The 19,595-nt window shown below is 46.5% G+C and overlaps 1 protein-coding gene across 1 annotated transcript in view; it reads left to right on the plus strand.

Moving 5' to 3' along the window:
• Window positions 1-19,595, plus strand: part of LOC138251856 (long-chain-fatty-acid--CoA ligase ACSBG2-like) — a 374,130-nt gene that overhangs the window by 165,863 nt on the left and 188,672 nt on the right. The window contains exon 6 of the mRNA XM_069205685.1: window positions 7,267-7,416. Within this exon, the coding sequence (XP_069061786.1) occupies window positions 7,267-7,416 (150 nt within the window). The remainder of the gene's footprint in view (window positions 1-7,266; window positions 7,417-19,595) is intronic.

Here is a 19,595-nt window from a genome sequence, read left to right on the forward strand (position 1 = left end):
TAGGTTGATCTACCCCAAAGGGGTGCAGAAATGGCCTGAAATATTTTGCCCCTATGGGGAACGCCCCTGCCCAAGGGGCCGCTCCCCTTATGTAAAATAGTAATGAATAAAAAATCCCTGGTGTCTAGAGGTTTCTGCTTACCCCCGCCCCCTTGGGGGCAGATTGGCCCAAAAAAACTAGGCCGATCTTCCCCCAAAGGGGGCAGAAATGGCCTAAAATAAAATTGTCTCCCCCTGTGGGCCTCCCACCTCACTCCCCCGGGGATCAGAGGCCCCAACCCATCCCGTTAGGACAGCACATGAACCCCCATGAGTAGCTTAGGTTACAGGGTCACCTGATCTCCTATTAAGAAGATTTCTGAGTGACAGCCTAGTGGAGGTAGTGCAGAACATCATGGGTTAATGCAGGCAATACTAAGAGGCAAGTTTACGGGGCAACCACTAGATTTGCATAATTTGAATCACTTTTATGTTCCTTCAGTGGGCAACGCATCTCCCCTTATATCACCTGTTATATAGTTCTTGTGGTCCACAATAAGCCCTTGGACAGTACCCCCTGATGCAGGAATTTCCAGGGGAGCTCAACAAGCAGGAATCACAGGCCACAGGAATCCTCCCACGCAACGATTCTGGAGGTTACAGTACTTTCCTTGGTGACTTCATTGAGTGTTTTGTATGCGGCGAGGGCTGGTGAGTGTCAAGCCATAGTGGTAGCGTCTCCCAGAAAGCGTGGCACTACGGAAAGGAGCAGGGGGTCCCCGACTTGGGATTGTGATGTGGAGGACCACCTTTCGTCCTCACAAGCTAGCTGTGAACGTGCGGGCCGGCGTGAACTGAATGAAGATGAGTGCTGGAGAAGAGCAGCATGGGCCCTGTACCCCCGTGCAACTGCAGGAAAGTGAGGCGCCCGGCATACAGCTCAGAAAAGAAGTCAGAGCTGAGGCATGCACGCTGGTTGGAGCTTCTGGTAGCGCTGTTCACCCAATAGCTGGGATCTTCGGCGTACTGATCCTTGGCTCTCCTCATAGGGCATGGGGGTGAAATGCAGACCATGCGACTTGTGGGCAGCAGAGACTACTCCTCCAGGCAGGGAAGACGGGAGTTGAGCACTGCACTCCATCCTCTCCTCAGACACTGAGCAACAGTGAGGGGCTGCTACTCCAGAAAAGGAAGGCTCACACTTGTAGGTTAATGGAAGAGAAAAAAACCAGCGCTCTCCATGCGTTGCTTCCAGTGTTTGCAGTCAGCTGGAGAAGCGAAGCGCTTTTCCCACCAGAAATGCTCCCCACAAGCTAGTAGGATAAAATAATGAAAGAAGGGGGTCTGGTTGGGCCAGACTCTAGGCAGACCAGTCCCAAGAGAACACGCGCGGCACACAGGATCAGGCAGGCCAGCATCTCCTGTCAGTTCAACTGTGCCCTAGAAACCCACAGTCAAAGGGCAACTGGCAGCAGGGCAGCATGCAGAAACGCAATCCTTTGTGCAGTCCAGCAGTCCTTCTGGCAGAGGTTCTGCCCCAGTTCCAAAGTGCTAAAAAATCATGGGCTCAGAGCCCCTGTATTTAAACTCCAGGTGCCCTGCTTCTTGAAGGTGGGAGAAGTATCACGCCAGGCCTGACCAGTTCCATGAGTTTCTCTCCTCCCCTACTCTGGCTCCAGACATCAGTAGGGGATAAACAAGCCCTTTGTGTGAGGGCAGGACACAGACTATACAAGTGTAAAGTGGACTCCGTCTCCACTCTCCCAGCCCATGAAGACCTTCAATATGTAGATGAATGCAGATGTAACCCTTTCACACCTACAACTCACCTAAAACTCCCTGATTGATACCTGTCTTGAGAGTATGCACAAAGTAGAGCTGTCACTCTGCCCCAGACATGGATTAGAGTCAGGCTGCAGAGCACTAGAGTTATAAGCACAGAGAAATGTCCACTTTCTAAAAGTGGCATTTCTGAAATAGTAATGTAAAATCCACCTACCGCAGTAAGCAGGATTTCTCACTACCATTCCAAATATAACAAACATGCCCATGCTACTCCTTACAGATCAGAAATTACCCTTAAAATATATAAGGGAATTCCCATTGCAAACCTACGAGAGGAGCAGTACTCACAATATTAAAAAATAAATAGGTTGTTTGTCACTACTAGGACATGTAACTTGTAAAAATATATGCCCTACCTTTCACAATCACAGCACCTTGCCCATAGGGCTATCTAGGGCCTTCCTTAGGGTTGACTTAGGTGCAGTAAAAAGGGAGTTTAGGCCTTGGGAATAAGGTTGACTTGCCAAGGCAATGTGGCAGTAAACTCTGCATGCAGGACAACCCTGAGACAGGTTTGAAAGGCTACTTCTGTGGGTGGTTCAATCAGTACTGCATTCCCACTAGTAGCATTTAGTTCACAGGCCCTGTAACCACTTTGCAAAGGATTTACAGGTAAATGAAAGAAGCCAAACAGGTGTAAAGATTTAGGAGAGGGTGCACATGTACTTTAGCACTGATTAGCAGTGGTAAAGTGCCCAGAGTCCTAAAGACATCAAAAAGAGGGTCCGGAAAATAGGAGTAAAAAAGTAAATAGCTTGTGGATAAACCTGCAGAAAGGGCCATTTCCAACACAGTAGAAGTGTCCAAGTTCAACCCTGAAGCAAGGAAGCAAGTCTGAGGCATTCTTCATTAGAATTCAAACTATTGTCAACTGAGTCACAGCACATAATCCATCTGTATTCCAGTTCCCCTCCTCTATGTGATGCTTGTGGGACTTCCAGTACTTGCCATCTAATGTCTGATGAATTGCCAATCTCAATAGAGTGTGGTACCAATGGTGTTGCGGTGACTCCCCAACAAATCGTACTCTGTGTTAGGCAATGCAAACCTTCATCTGCTGTGTGGTCTGTCCAATATAAATCCGTGGGCATGGACACAATACGCAATATACAACAATAGAGATATTACAATTAGAGATAATCCACATAATTGCCACCCTGTACAAAGGTTTTAGGATTATTCGTGCATTGGTATGCCACACAGATTCCACATTTATAGTAACCGTTAATAGAGGGCAAACCCAAAAAATCTCGTATTGTGTTAGGCTGTGGTTGACTATTTTGTGCAGAATGTAGTCTCCGATTTTGATCTCTTCTGTAAGAAAACAATGGCAGTTTGTGCAATCTATGCTTTGTATAATGGGCCAGTGTGTCTTAATGGAGACCACAAACTTATTAGTGTGTGGACAAAATGTGGTAATGCATACCAGCTTTTGAGCACTTTTGCCGTATTTCTTCTGAAGTACATCTTCGCTATTACTGTACAAAACTCTTTTAAGAGCAGGTCTGACAATTTGTTTTGGTAACCTCTGTCCAGTAATCTCTTCTGAAGTATGTACGTTTCCCTGAAATACTCAAACTTGTGAGTACGATTATGTTATAATTGTAGAAATCGGCCATATGGGAGGCCATCTCCCAAAGTTCATGGGTAGAAACTTTGATATGCTAATAAGGTGTTTCTATCCATGATTTTTTGTATAGACAAGTAGTTAAATGGCCATCATCCATTCTAATAACCAGGTCTAAAAAAGGAATTTGTTGTGTAACGTAGTGGCTAGTAAACAATCAACAATTTAACTTTTGATTAATGTCCTTATTTCATCATGATCATTGAGTCCTCTGGGGACATGTGAAGTTTTTCAATACATCTGGCTTCAGTACAAGGATTCCATAGAACATCCTCTTCCATCCATAAAAGCCACAAAGATCACAAAATCCATCAATTGTTCTCAATGTGCCCCATGTTCACAAAATGTTGTACAAGTGCCCCTTGTTTCTTACATTGGCTGAAGGACTCAATAAATACAGCTATAGTTTCTTTATTTTGTGCTTCAGTAGTCACAGACTTCATTGTCTCCAATCCAAAGCCTAGATTCACAAGGGTCAGAGTAATTGGCTCCAATCACTCAATAAAACAGTAGATTTGTAGAGCACTTCTTGTCACTCTTGAGGGTATCTAGGCACTGGAAGGGTCCAGTTGATTAGCCGAATAGCCAGGTCTTCAGAGACTTTCAGAACTCTGGAAAAGATGGAGAGGTCCAGAGATGGAAGGGTAACTTGTTCCGTGTCTTTGTTGCTGAGCAGGAGAAGGAGTGACCTCCGCATCTACTACATATGATGTGGGGGGTGAGGCTTAGAGAAAGGGAAGCGGAGGTCAGCCAGTGGTTCAAATAGATGGATCCGCAGTTTTGTAGGGTCTTATATGTGTGGGCCAGGAGCTTTAACTGGCATCTATTCTGTACAGGGAGCCAGTGGAGTTCTCTGAGGGAGCAGGTGATGTGGGTTTATCTAGGACAGTGATTCCCAACCTTTTCACTTGTGAGGACCCCCACTTTATCATCACTGGAACCCGGGGACCTCCACTGAATCATTATTAGGAATCCGGGTACCTTCCAGTGAGTCACTACTGAAAGCCAGGGACCAAGGCCTAAACATTGTCAATGATTTGAACCGCAAAACAATATATAAGAAACACAGAAGCAAGCATTCTATCAAACACATGCACAAATGATAACACATTTTATTTAATTTCCAAACAAATACAATAAAACAACTGCAAATTTTTATTTTAATAGGAAGGTTGGAGCTTTTCTAAATTCAGTTGAAGCCACACGTCTTCCAAAACATATTCTGTTTGATGCACCCGCACTGCTCCCACAAATCGATCTGAAGATATTCATTTAATTTTTAGTCTCCAATTTTAAATTCCTTGACATTTACCGTATGTTTTAAAATGTTCAATTGTACATTTAGCCACTTTATTTATACACACTTTATTTATCAGTTAATATTAGTTAATTTTCGAAGCAGTCACAGACCCCCTGAGGTGGCTTTGCAGACCCCCAGGGGTTGCCGGACCGCAGGTTGAAAACCACAGGTCTAGAGAGCTCTAGGATGAGTATTGCTGTAGGGTTCTGTATGGTCTGTTGTCGTCATCAGAGGTGAGCTGCAATCCCTGTGTAGAGAAGTAGCCCAGACGACTGGAGATGAGGACGTAGGTGATGGTGCATCTTGAGCTTTGGGATAGCTGTTTGAATTTCTTATGAAGCATGCGGAGGATGAAGAAGCAGGAGGAGAAGACGGAGTTGACCTGAATCTTCATGGTTAGTTTGCCAAATGTTATATTTCTGTGCACACTCTCAAGTGAGACAAATAGGTCTTGTAAGGCAAATACATTGATTAAGGCCTTTGTTTCATCACTCCAGTGTAGGATAGTCCATCCCCCTCCATAGACAAGCTATCTCTTTTCACAATGAGAGGCCCTAACCACAGCAAAGCCATCTTATGTCGATTTGAATCCAAGTCCACATATATGTTAAGAATAGTCATCTTGGAGACAACAAACAATTTGCAAGTCAGCAAATTATTTAAGTACCGTTCCCAACATGACATCTACCAGCTGGGAGATCCCTATGGCATCCCATTGCTTGAACTCCTTTAACACCACTCCTTGGCTCAGTCTCTTTCCAACCCACAAGGGTGTTTCTTTAGCTTGCTTCCGTCCTCATCCAACGTTTCCGCTTGTGTACCTCCATATCTTGAATATCAGTGTGGTGCCCAGATGGAGTGGTGGGGGACGGATGGGGGAGGTATTGAGCACTACTACATAGAGCAAATGTAATATTTGAACTCCCCGAATTGCCCACTTTTCAGATGCAGGTGTTGGACCTGCTTGCGTGTAATGCCACCACTCATTCAGAATCACTACTTGAGAGGCTCTATACTTAGACAAAATTAGGCAGCTGCCACTCCACCATCGTAAGTGGATAGAAATCATTTTGTTAGAGCTTCTCTAGGAGATCTCTGATCCCATAAGAGGTTCTCTAGGATGGAATTGAGATGTGCAACACATGTGAGCAGTATCTCAAAAAAGAAAATTCTGGAGTTGAAACAGTAAGCGCAGCAATGCCACTATCTAAAAGATCACAGCTTAATTTCACATTGAGGAGAGATATTGGGTGGTGGGAGGAGCAACAGTCTGAGGGACCCTGGGGAACGGTCTGGCTTATGTATGACCACTGTCTTACCTGAGCGCAGTTCCAATGGCAACCTTTCACTGCTCTAATAACTTTGTAATTACTTCTAAGAGCAGATCCTTGAGTTGTGATCCATAAAGCTTTAAAAAATCAGCAGGGAACCTGTAAGGACCTGGGGATTTGCTGTATGTACCTGCCCAGGGCCTCTGTCAGCTCCTCACTAGTAATCTCTTCATCTAGGGGAACCATCTCCGTGTCTGTCAGCTGCCTCATTGAAGATCTGCAGTAAAGCTGGTCAGAGCATCAACCCATCCACCCAAAAGTATGTCAGAATAGTACATCACAAGCGTCCCCTGATAACCAGTATGTTGTCAGGTGACATTTGTGCAATGGGATTCCATCTAATCATATTTTGGCATAAGTGATGGAAGCTCTGTGTTGCAAGCCTTGCGATCCTCGCTTCGATCGTCAACGTCTGATGGAGTATCGTCTTAGTGTAGAGATTCCCTAGATACTGATGGTGAAGGAGGAGACTACACATGCTAGGAATCATGCTCAAGGAGTCCAGTCTCTAGGTCCACAATCTCCTGTTGCTTTCTGCGCATTCTTCCAGCTTGGAAGCCGATGATGTCTCCTCGGAGTGTGGCCTTAAATGCCTCCCAGGGTACCCCAAGGGAAACCACAGATCATGGATGGTCCACAAAATGAGTTTCAACATCATCCCTGATGTATGTTCTGCACTGTTCATCCTGCAAACACCTTGCACTCAAACTCTTATGTGCTGAGCTGGTCTAAAAGGATGATATCTGGAAGGCCTGACATCACCAGGAGGAAAAAGTTCAAAGCTGAAGTTTTGGATCTTGCTAATAACTATACTTGAACAGTGTTTCCAACAGCAGGAGGAAGCTAGAGGAATTGTGATGCATTGGTATATCTTAGTTTCTTCCTAGAGTGGTATTCGGCCAGTGGGCCCATGGTCAGTGTTTCCCTGCATGCTGTTGCTTGATGTCTCACTATGCGTTCTCTTTTATTCCCAGTGACTTTCTTCTGCTTGGCTTTCTCTTCTGACAGCTCACACATTCATTATTTCAACTCCCCTTTGTGATCCCTTTATATACACTACCACCATACCCCCCAGTATCTTGTTCATAGCTTTCCTGCATCTGTTTCATATTGCAGTCTCATGGACATTATTGGCATATCTCTTGACCTTTCCTGATGTTTTGACTCTTACTTTCTGTGTGCAGTGGGCGAAGTTCATGCAGCTGGGATCAGACATTCCGGATTCTGAACTTGATGACATCATCGCCTCCCAGAAGCCTAATCAATGCTGCACTCTGATCTACACCTCAGGGACAACGGGTACACCTAAGGGGGTGATGCTGAGTCATGACAATGTGAGTATTGATGCAGAATTATGTATCCTAAGGAAATTAATACCAGTGCTTTATTTGAGCTGGTGTTTGCCAGTGCAGGCCGCTGACACTTATTTCTGGGGACCGACTCCTATTTTTCCACATTTTTCCACATCAGATATTTCCCGAGAGCAAGAGAGGGACAAACACACTAATAGGAAAGACAGTGGACTAGAAAGACTGAAAAGTTGTCAGTAGTAAGGAGGGATACCCTCTGGAAGTGACTTCACTCCTGAAGGGGGTCATGTGATCATGTTGGGCTATGTGTGTCATGACATCACACTAGTCACCTGCTAGTAGTCACATGCTCATGGTTCTACCACATGGTCAGTGCGATGCAGCAGCCCTCAACGAACCAGAGCCCCTGGAGATCAGGTGATCATGACGCGTTAGAGGAGTGTGCCCCATTTTTTTTCAATGTTTAGAACACCTATAAGGAGCTCCTAAGCAGCCTATGCCAAACCCAGGCGCCGCCCTCCAAAAAGAGATCGCTCAATAATTATGAAGAGATATAGCCACCGCATCAAAAAGACACCCTCTGATGATGGGTTGAACACTATCAACAAATATTATCACCGCCTGACGCCAGCGGCAATGGAGCAGAGCGTGCAGCAGAGCAACCTTAAAGAGGATGGTCACAATGTCGCCGGCTTTGATGAGGACCTCTGCCGGCGGATGGCAACGCTCAGCCTCAAGGATTTGCCACAACTGATATCCTCTATTAAGGGCTCCAGAAGCGGCAGCGAAGCCTCGAGTAACGAAGCAAATGCTGAAAACTATTTAATTGACATGCAAGATGGTGAAGAATCTGTAACAGCTCCTTACTCACAGGTCAATGAAGATACGGGGTTCCTTGAGGAAACAGCTGTAGGAGGCTGGACTGGCTTGTAGTGAGTACCAAGGGGTACTTGCACCTTGCACCAGGCCCAGTTATCCCTTATTAGTGTATAGGGTGTCTAGCAGCTTAGGCTGATAGATAATGGTAGCTTAGCAGAGCAGCTTAGGCTGAACTAGAAGACGTGAAGCTACTACAGTACCACTTAGTGTCATATACACAATATCATAAGAAAACACAATACACAGTTATACTAAAAATAAAGGTACTTTATTTTTATGACAATATGCCAAAGTATCTTAGAGTGTACCCTCAGTGAGAGGATAGGAAATATACACAAGATATATATACACAATAGCAAAAATATGCAGTATAGTCTTAGAAAACAGTGCAAACAATGTATAGTTACAATAGGATGCAATGGGGACACATAGGGATAGGGGCAACAAAAACCATATACTACAAAAGTGGAATGCGAACCACGAATGGACCCCAAACCTATGTGACCTTGTAGAGGGTCGCTGGGACTGTAAGAAAACAGTTAGGGTTAGAAAAATAGCCCACCCCAAGACCCTGAAAAGTGAGTGCAAAGTGCACTAAAGTTCCCCAAAGGACATAGAAGTCGTGATAGGGGAATTCTGCAGGAAAGACACAAATCAGCAATGCAACAACGATGGATTTCCAAACGAGGGTACCTGTGGAACAAGGGGACCAATTCCAAAAGTCACAAGCAAGTCGGAGATGGGCAGATGCCCAGGAAATGCCAGCTGTGGGTGCAAAGAAGCTGCTACTGGACAGTAGAAGCTGAAGATTCTGCAGGAACGACAAGGGCTAGGAACTTCCCCTTTGGAGGACGGATCCCTCACGCCGTGGAGAGTCATGCAAAAGTATTTTCCTGAAAAAAGACCGCCAACAAGCCTTGCTAGCTGCAAATCGTGCAGTTAGGGTTTTTGGATGCTGCTGTGGCTCAGGAGGGACCAGGATGTCGCCAATTGCGTCTGGGGACAGAGGGGGCGTCGAGCAAAACAAAGAGCCCTCTCAGAAGTAGGCAGCACCCGCAGAAGTGCCGGAACAGGCACTACAAAGTGGAGTGAAATGGTGCTCACCCAAAGTTGCACAAAGGAGTCCCACGCCGCTGGAGGACAACTTAGGAGGTCGTGCAATGCAGGTTAGAGTGCCGTGGACCCAGGCTGGACTGTGCACAAAGGATTTCCACCGGAAGTGCACGGAGGCCGGAGTAGCTGCAAAAGTCGCGGTTCCCAGCAATGCAGTCTGGCGTGGAGAGGCAAGGACTTACCTCCACCAAACTTGGACTGAAGAGTCACTGGACTGTGGGAGTCACTTGGACAGAGTTGCTGGATTCAAGGGACCTCGCTCGTCGTGCTGAGAGGAGAACCAGGGTACCGGTGATGCAGTTCTTTGGTGCCTGCGGTTGCAGGGGGACGATTCCGTCGACCCACGGGAGATTTCTTCAGAGCTTCTAGTGCAGAGAGGAGGCAGACTACCCCACAGCATGCACCACCAGGAAAGCAGTCGAGAAGGCGGCAGGATCAGCGTTACAGAGTTGCAGTAGTCGTCTTCGCTACTTTGTTGCAGTTTTGCAGGCTTCCAGCGCGGTCAGCAGTCGATTCCTTGGCAGAAGGTGAAGAGAGAGATGCAGAGGAACTCGGATGAGCTCTTGCATTCGTTATCTAAGGAAATCCCCAAAGCAGAGACCCTAAATAGCCAGAAAAGAGGGTTTGGCTACTTAGGAGAGAAGATAGGCTAGCAACACCTGAAGGAGCCTATCAGAAGGAGTCTCTGATGTCACCTGCTGGCCCTGGCCACTCAGAGCAGTCCAGTGTGCCAGCAGCACCTCTGTTTCCAAGATGGCAGAGGTCTGGAGCACACTGGAGGAGCTCTGGGCACCTCCCAGGGGAGGTGCAGGTCAGGGGAGTAGTCACTCCCCTTTCCTTTGTCCAGTTTCACGCCAGAGCAGGGCTGAGGGGTCCCTGAACCGGTGTAGACTGGCTTATGCAGAAATGGGCACCATGTGTGCCCATGAAAGCATTTCCAGAGGCTGGGGGAGGCTACTCCTCCCCTGCCTTCACACCATTTCCAAAGGGAGAGGGTGTAACACCCTCTCTCAGAGGAAGTCCTTTGTTCTGCCTTCCTGGGCCAAGCCTGGCTGGACCCCAGGAGGGCAGAAACCTGTCTGAGGGGTTGGCAGCAGCAGCAGCTGCAGTGAAACCCCGGGAAAGGCAGTTTGGCAGTGCCAGGGTCAGTGCTAGAGGCCCGTGGGGTCATGGGATTGCACCAACAATGCCAGGATGGCATAGAGGGGGCAATTCCATGATCTTAGACATGTTACATGGCCATATTCGGAGTTACCATTGTGAAGCTACACATAGGTAGTGACCTATATGTAGTGCATGCGTGTAATGGTGTCCCCGCACTCACAAAGTCTGGGGAATTGGCCCTGAACAATGTGGGGGCACCTTGGCTAGTGCCAGGGTGCCCACACACTAAGTAACTTAGCAACCAACCTTTACCAGGTAAAGGTTAGACATATAGGTGACTTATAAGTTACTTAAGTGCAGTGTAAAATGGCTGTGAAATAACGTGGACGTTATTTCACTCAGGCTGCAGTGGCAGACCTGTGTAAGAATTGTCAGAGCTCCCTATGGGTGGCAAAAGAAATGCTGCAGCCCATAGGGATCTCCTGGGACCCCAATACCCTGGGTACCTCAGTACCATATACTAGGGAATTATAAGGGTGTTCCAGTAAGCCAATGTAAATTGGTGAAATTGGTCACTAGCCTGTTAGTGACAATTTGAAAGAAATGAGAGAGCATAACCACTGAGGTTCTGGATAGCAGAGCCTCAGTGAGACAGTTAGTCATAACACAGGTAAGACATTCAGGCACACTTATGAGCACTGGGGCCCTGGCTGGCAGGGTCCCAGTGACACATACAACTAAAACAACATATATACAGTGAAAAATGGGGGTAACATGCCAGGCAAGATGGTACTTTCCTACATCAGCTCCAGAGGCTATCAACGTGCAACAGCCGCGCGCAAACTCTAATGCCGGTTATGCCTCGATGGACCTCAGCAACTCTCACGATTTCAGAGCTGCTGCTGAGTCCAATGAAAATGACGAGGTTAGTAAAAATCGTTATAGACACTTACTTATACTGTATATGCGGCTTTTTATTTTTTTTAAATAATAGTATTTCTTTCTTTTTTGAACCGTAGAAAGCATCAGCAAAAAGAGCCGTGATAGAGGGGATGTCACCAAAGGTTAATGCCATAAATTTTTACTGCTTATGCTGTTCAAAACAGACTGTTACAGGTTTTGCTGCGGTTGGTGGGAGCACTTGTATCAAACTTGACTATTAGAACCCCTGTTACAACCATAAAATAAATGATCCATAGCAGGAGGTTAACAAGTGTTTATACACTCATATACTTCAAGAACAATGACAAGACGTGTACCATGAAGCTGTAAAGTATACCCTGTTTATGTGTTGCTTACATTCTTTATTTAAAAAAAAAAAATCCCGTACACAAAACCATCATCTTTCATTTCATGGGGAGCAGGGACTGATAACATGACGGAGGTTGGATTAAGGAAGTTATATTAAGATACAAGCAGGGACAGAAGCTTTGGGAGTGCCGAAGCTTTGTTTAGAAGGGCTCTAGCTGAAAATGAGCTGGTAAACAGAGTGCAGGTAAAGACCTGGTAATCAGGGGAAGAGGCTTATTCACTCCACAAGCCAGCCAGGAGGCATTTTAAAAGGAGACTGATCATTGTTAATGCTCAGCTAGATTATCAATGGCAGGTGGACATAACCAGTCTTCAAGATCTAGCCAAGTATAATAACGGAGCTCGATGTACAAGTTACTTACCTATGGTAATGAAATATCTGGTAGAGACATATTCTTGTTGCAAATACCTTACCTTAAAATTTTCCCCCAGGCGTCAGACTGGATCTGGAGATTTTCTTCGAGCAATACCCTTGCACGTCGGCAGGTGGCATTGGTCAACTCCGCAGGCGTCGTTGGCGTCGTGGTCGCCGTGATGACGTCGGGAGTAGTATATAGATGCCGCCCTCGCACAGTTCGTCAGTTCTTTTCTTTCCGCACCACGCGCTGATCCGGAGAAGAGCTACCCTGGCTATTTTTTGGGCGAATTTGAGGCATTTTAAAAGGAGACTGATCATTGTTAATGCTCAGCTAGATTATCAATGGCAGGTGCACATAACCAGTCTTCAAGATCTAGCCAAGTATAATAACGGAACTCGATAAATATTAACGGTAATAGATGTTTTGTCCAAGTACGCCTTTCCAGAAGCACTAATCGATAAAAAGGATAACAGCGTCACCACAGCCTTTAAAGCCATTTTCATGAAAGGACAAACCCGTCAAAAACTGCAAACAGATGCCGGAAAATAATTGTTAAACAAGTTATTTCAGAAATTATTAAAACAGCACACTGTTCATCATTTTGTAATGCACATGGAGTTAAAAGCTCTTGTTATAAAGCGTTTTAACAGAACTTTAAAATCTAAGATATGGAGATATTTCACAGCCTACAACACCTACCGATATGTGGGTGTTCTACAGGAATTTATAGATGCTTATAACGCCAGTTATCACAGAACCATCAAAATGCCTTCTGTAGAGGTAATGACGTATAATTCCTTAGCGGTGTGGAGAACGGTGTACAGCAGCCCATTCATTGCCAATCTAAAGAAGCCTTTTTTAAAAGATGGTGATCATGTAAGGGTTTCAAAGTTGAAAGGGACTTAACGAAGGGCTACCAGCAGACTTTTAGTGACTAAGGCCCATATTTCTACTTTTTGGGGCAAAACTGCGCTAATGCAGTTTTGCGTCAAAAAGTTTACCACCGGATTGTGTCATTCCAAAGCGCGAGCCGGGCGCCAAATTTATGGAATGCCGCAAGCCAATGCTAAGCTTGGGCTAGCGTCAAAAGAAAAGATGTTAGCCGGGTGGGGTGGCAGTAGGAGTGAAGGGGGTTTTGCCCTAAAAAATGACGCCAGGCTGGTTAGAGGCAAAAACAAAAATGCTGCTAACCAGCCTTGCGTCGTTTCCAGACGCACAACCGTCCAAAAACAAGACTCCTGTCTTAGCAAAGACAGGAGTCATGCCCACCACCCCAATGGCCAGCACAGGGGACCAGTGTCCTCTGGGCATGGCCCTTGCACCCAGTGGCAGGCCGGTGGCCCCATGTCAGGGCCCCCCAGCGCACTTTTAAAAACAATTCCCATAATATTTACCCTACTTACCTAGGAGGCGGTCCCCCATCCTCTGGTGTCCCTCTGGTGTGGGTGGGGGTGTTCCTGGGGCTTAGGGTGGGCACCTGTGGGCCCATTCCATGGTGTTTGGCCATGGAAATGGGTCCACAGGTACCTTAACGCCTGGTCTCACCCAGGCATTAAATAATGACGTTAAGCAAGTTTAACGCCATTATTTGGGTCCACCTCCCACCCGTGCGTATTTTTAGCACGGGGATATATATGGTGCTATGGCTATTGCATCTTTTTTTGGACATGAACACCTACGTTGCAGCTCATTGATGAAAGGTGGGTTCACGCATCCAAAAAATGATGCAAACCCTTATATTTTGATGCTAGACAGGTCTGTTGGGTAGCCATTTTAGTTATACCTCCATGCACGTTATTGTAGCATACTAGGCCGCTGTGCACTTTAACCTAGATATATTTTATTCAGCTTCATTTATTATTTTAACAATAGCCACTTTTGCGGTCTTGTTTTATTTGCTATATCTAACTGTTTTTGACTAGGCCAGCACTCTGTTCTCAAACAAGACATTCTTGCTCACTCTGTGCTTCTTCCAAGGCTGCAGTAAGATAGGTTGCCGGTGAGACGTGGTATAAAGTTTTGTCTCTGACATTCATAAAAAAACACACAACCTTACGTAGGGACATTTTCTCCGAACATCAGCTGTTTTATTATAAAAACACTTCCCTGTCCCTTACACGTGAGAGGGAGATTCCAGCCAGAGAACCACAACTGTATGCTGATTGCCGAACGCTTCGCTATAGCTGCTTATGCTGACTTCAGGCCTTTGCTCAGGAATGGGGATGATGCCTTCCCAGGGGAACCTGAAAGGCAGAATTAGAGCTTAACCTGCTGTGCTCTAGTATAGCCTGGGTAGAAATTAGTCTATTGACTGTAGGGACAATGTGGTAGTGTTATTTTTATGCTTTACTCTCCTTCTCACAATTTTAATCTTGTCATGCTTAATCGTCCTGGTTATTGCAGCCCATGCTTTACTACCTAAGATGCTGTCGCTTCATTAAAACATTATTGAAACATATATTGCCTCTGATTGTCATTGTGGATGCAAGACTAATTTAACTGAGAGAAACGGATGAGACCTGAGTGACCACGGTTTCCCTGAGAAATCAATTCTGTCATGTGCTCGGCTGCCCAATCATCCCACCCTTCGGTGGAGATGAGGCACTGCTAGTTAGCCAGAGCAAAACCAGAATAAGGGTGACAGGTGTCACCTGTAGTGGGTCAGACTCAGTCTTCAACACCACAGGCAATTCTGACGCTCAAAATCCAGTAGTCTTATTAGAATAATGAGAGCCTACGTGAATAGGGACTGCCAACGTTTGGCCAGGCTCAAATTTTTGGGTCTTCCTGAGTATCTCTGTCTCACTATATACAAAGACACCTCAGTACTATATACGAAGACATCAGTGGTATTGAAGATTTCCTCCTGAGCTAAATAGGGAACACCTATCTGATGCTAGAGGTTGTGAATCCTAAAAGGAAAATCCCTATTTGGTGTGCTAATATCTGAACAAATCTACCATCTAATATGGCGAATCCGCAACAGGTAGCAATTGCAGTCAATATGAGACAACCCGTGACTGCGCACTTATTGGCAAATGGCCCAAAAGCCCAGGGGGGCCAGTCACATTTGTGGTGACGCGCATGCAGCTTATAGAACAGAACTTTTTTATTCTTGGGTCACATTTCCAGCAGTCAATGGGAACACAAACACATTATATCACTATACACTTGCAAACATACCTGGACAAATATAGAGCATATGCATATTTAGAATTACCTTTATCTTATCAAGAACATAATAATTGGCTTGATGGCGCTCTACCCCACACAATTTTACCATTTAGGTTAGGTCCTCTAAGTAATGATGGTCCTACACATCACCCTGCAGTAGCAAACTTAGCAGCATCTGAAGTCCGTCGCTTATATACTGAACTGACGGCAATATATAGATGATTAGTACAGTTTGTAATGCAAAAATGGAATACAAACCCAGCCCGTGCTGAGCCAGTGCAACCACATTCAGTGACAACAAGTATTGACCCTGCAACTGTACATTCAATTATGGATAAAGTACCCGCCAAACGAGAAGAAATTCCGTTTTGGCTATCTAAAAAAATAAATGCACTGGAAGCGGTATTTCCCCATACGGGACCTCAGGATAAACATAGAATTCTAACGATGTGCTTGCCATTTGGGATGGTCCCCACAGTAGATAACTGTAATACATGGGGTATGGTATTTGCTGCGCTCTATACTACCGCACACGGTACTCTGACACTTGCCAACTTGCCGGAAGTGTTGAAACAAATTCAAGATGAATATGGGGCTGCCCCAGCCCTAGACTTGGGGATGCAATTGATGGGCAATTTTGTCACACTATCCTCAACTATTTTGAGTAACCTTAAGGGGAAGCAGTCGCACTAGCAGTGCGCATGTGGCTCCGGGATATTCCTCAACAGAATCAAGATGGCAAGCTGACAAAGATTATCGCAGAGACCTATTTTAGCATTGGTCGAGATAGTCTAGGGGCCAGACCAACTAAACCACAACTTCAGGGAATATCAAATAAAGATTTTTCCAAGCAAGCTCCTGAGGGTAGCAAGAAATGCTGGGATAAAAAAAAAAAAACACCTAAGAAAGAAAAGGGAGAATTTCTACGTACGGAGACCCCACAGAATAGATATAATCTGGGAAATAGAGATAATGTAAAAATGCCTCATAGATATCAATTTACTGATACACGCCAATCTTGTTCCTTTCAGGACTCATCGGAAAAACGCAGTGAGAAAGGTGGGCGATCAGAGCGAAGAACAGAGTATGTGAAACCGAGACAGGAATCACAACGCTCATCAGAGGCTTCTGTTAAAAAGGAAGAGAAACCTCCTTTTAGACCTGAGAGCCTTAGGGTGGTCACCCCTAATGTTTTGCCTGCCTCCCTCCACTTTTTAGATACCGTTTTTGCTGTTTTTTAGACTCTGCACACTTTACCACTGCTGACCAGGGCTAAGGTGCATATGCTCTCTCCCTTTAAACATGGTAACATTGGATCATACCCAATTGAACTATTTAATTTACTTATAAGTCCCTAGTACAGTGCACTATATGTGCCCAGGGCCTGTAGATTAAATGCTACTAGTGGGCCTGCAGCACTGATTGTGCCACCCACATCAGTAGCCCCTTAACCTTGTCTCAGACCTTCCATTGCAAGGCCTGTGTGCAGTTTCACTGCCAATTCGACTCAGCATTTAAAAGTACTTGCCAAGCCTAAAACTCCCCTTTTTCTACATATAAGAAACCCCTGAGGTATGCCCTAGGTAACCCATAGGGCAGGGTGCTGTGTAGGCAAAAGACAGGACATGTACCTGTGCAGTTTACACGTCCTGGTAGTGTAAAACTCCTATGTTCGTTTTTACACTGCTGTGAGGCCTGCTCCCTTCGTAGGCTAACATTGGGGCTGCCCTCATACATTGTTTGAGTGGTAGCTGCTGATCTGAAAGGAGTAGGAAGGTCATATTTAGTATGGCCAGAATAGTGATATAAAACCCTGCTCACTGGTGAAGTTGGATTTATTATTACTATTTTAGAAATGCCACTTTTAGAAAGAGAGCATTTCTCTGCACTTAAACCTTTCTGTGCCTTACAATCCACCTCTGGCTGGGTTTAGTTGACAGCTCCTTGTGCCTTCACTCAGACACACCCCAAACACAGGATACTCAGCCTCACTTGCATACATCCACATTTTGAATGGGTCTTTCTGGGCTGGGAGGGTGGAGGGCCTGCCCTCGCACAAAGGACTGCCACATCCCCTAATGGGACCCTGGCAGACAGGATTGAACTGACAGGGGACCTGGTGCACTTCTAAGCCGCTCTTTGAAGTCTCCCCCACTTCAAAGGCACATTTGGGTATAGAAACAGGGCCTCTGCCCCTACCAACTGAGACACTTCCTGGAGAAGAAACATGTAACCAGAACCTGCATCCTGCCTAGAAGAACTGCCTGGCTGCCCAAAGGACTCACCTGACTGCTTTCTGTGAAGGACTGCTGCCTTGCTGTTGCCCTGCTGCCTTGCTGCTCTCTGGCTGAGGTGAAGAAGTGCTCTCCAAGGACTTGGATAGGGCTTGCCTCCTGTTCCTTGAAGTCCCAGGATCAAAAAAACTTCATCTCTTCAAGAAGTGCTCCTTGTGCGGTGAAATTCGACGCACAGCCTGCCAGCAACAACGCACAGCCTGCACCACGGTGAAAATTTCACTGCACGCTGAACCGGAATGATGCAGCCCGACTTCGCAACAAGAAGATCGACGCAGCATCAGCGTGGTGACCGGAACGACGCAGCCCGACTTCCAGATCGACGCAGCGCCTGCCGCGCTGTAGAAAATTCAACGCAATGCCCACTAAATCGACGCAGCTCCTGTGACCTCATCCTGCCAGCGCAGGAAATCCACGCACTGTCCCGGGGGTGTCTGAAAACCCCGCAACCCGATGAGGATCCACAACCGAGCATGGAAATCGACCCACAGCCCTCCCTGTGTAAAAAACTAAATGACGCATCGCTGTTTGCGGCCCAAGAAATCGATGCACACCCCTTTGTTTCCACGCATATCAACCTCTGTGGTCCTTTGTGGAGATTTGTCACACGAACCAGGTACGTTGTGCTTGAAAGAGACTTTGGCGGTGATTCTAACCGCGGCGGGCGGCGGTCGCCGCCCGCCATGCGGTTTCTGCCAAATGACCGCACCGCGGTCACAAGACCGCGGCGGCCATTCTGGCTTTCCCGCTGTGCTGGCGGGCGACCGCCAAATGGCCTCCCGCCAGCACAGCGGGAAAGACCCAGCAACGATGAAGCCGGCTCCGAATGGAGCCGGCGGAGTTGCTGGAGTGCGACGGGTGCAGTAGCACCCGTCGCGAATTTCAGTGTCTGCTAGGCAGACACTGAAATTCTTTTTGGGGCCCTCTTATGGGGGCCCTGCAGTGCCCATGCCATTGGCATGGGCACTGCAGGGGCCCCCAGGGGCCCCGCGGCACCCCCTACCGCCATCCTGTTCCTGGCGGGAGACCCGCCAGGAACAGGATGGCGGTAGGGGGTGTCAGAATCCCCATGGCGGCGGAGCGCGCTCCGCTGCCATGGAGGATTCTCAAGGGCAGCGGAAAGTCGGCGGTACACCGCCGACTTTCCGTTTCTGGCCACGGCTGAACCGCCGCGGTCAGAATGCCCAGCGGTGCACCGCCAGCCTGTTGGCGGTGCTACCGCGGTCATTCGCCCTGGCGGTTTTTACCGCCAGGGTTAGAATGACCACCTTTGTTTGCTTTTAAAAGACTTAAGACACTTTATACCACCTTCCAGTGATATCTCAACATATACTTATTGCATTTTAATTGTATTGACCTGCATTTATCCAGATAAATATGCTATATTTTTCTAAACACTGCGTGGAGTATTTTTGTGGTGCTATATGGTGTTATTGTATAATTTATTGCACAAATACTTTACACATTGTCTTCTAAGTTAAGCCTGACTGCTCAGTGCCAAGCTACCAGAGGGTGGACACAGGATATTTTGGATTGTGTGTGACTTACCCTGACTAGAGTGACGGTCCTTGCTTGGACAGGGGGTAACCTGACTGCCAACCAAAGACCCCATTTCTAACATTGGTGATCAGCGGTGAGATAGGACTTGTATTTGTGCAGTGACATACAGTAGCTACGTATTTCACTACCTACCCACAGTTAAAGGTCAAGTGATTTTTATCTCTTTTTGCAATTTCGATTTTTCCTGACGATTTGTGACTAAAATCCTCACTCAACATGTCTCAGGATGGGCCTCAAGCAGGAGATTTTGACCTGGACCTGTTGTAGACATATACTGTCAAACAGCTGAAAGGGTTCTGCAGGGATATGGGAGTACCCGCCCAAAGTGCCTCCAGAAAGGAGGAATTTCAAATGGCACTGAGGGCCTGCGCAGAAGCCCATTCAGAGTTGGATGCTGAGGAAGAGGGTC

The sequence above is a fragment of the Pleurodeles waltl genome, chromosome 1_2 (assembly GCF_031143425.1).
Source record: "Pleurodeles waltl isolate 20211129_DDA chromosome 1_2, aPleWal1.hap1.20221129, whole genome shotgun sequence".
In the NCBI taxonomy this organism is placed as follows: Eukaryota; Metazoa; Chordata; class Amphibia; order Caudata; family Salamandridae; genus Pleurodeles; species Pleurodeles waltl.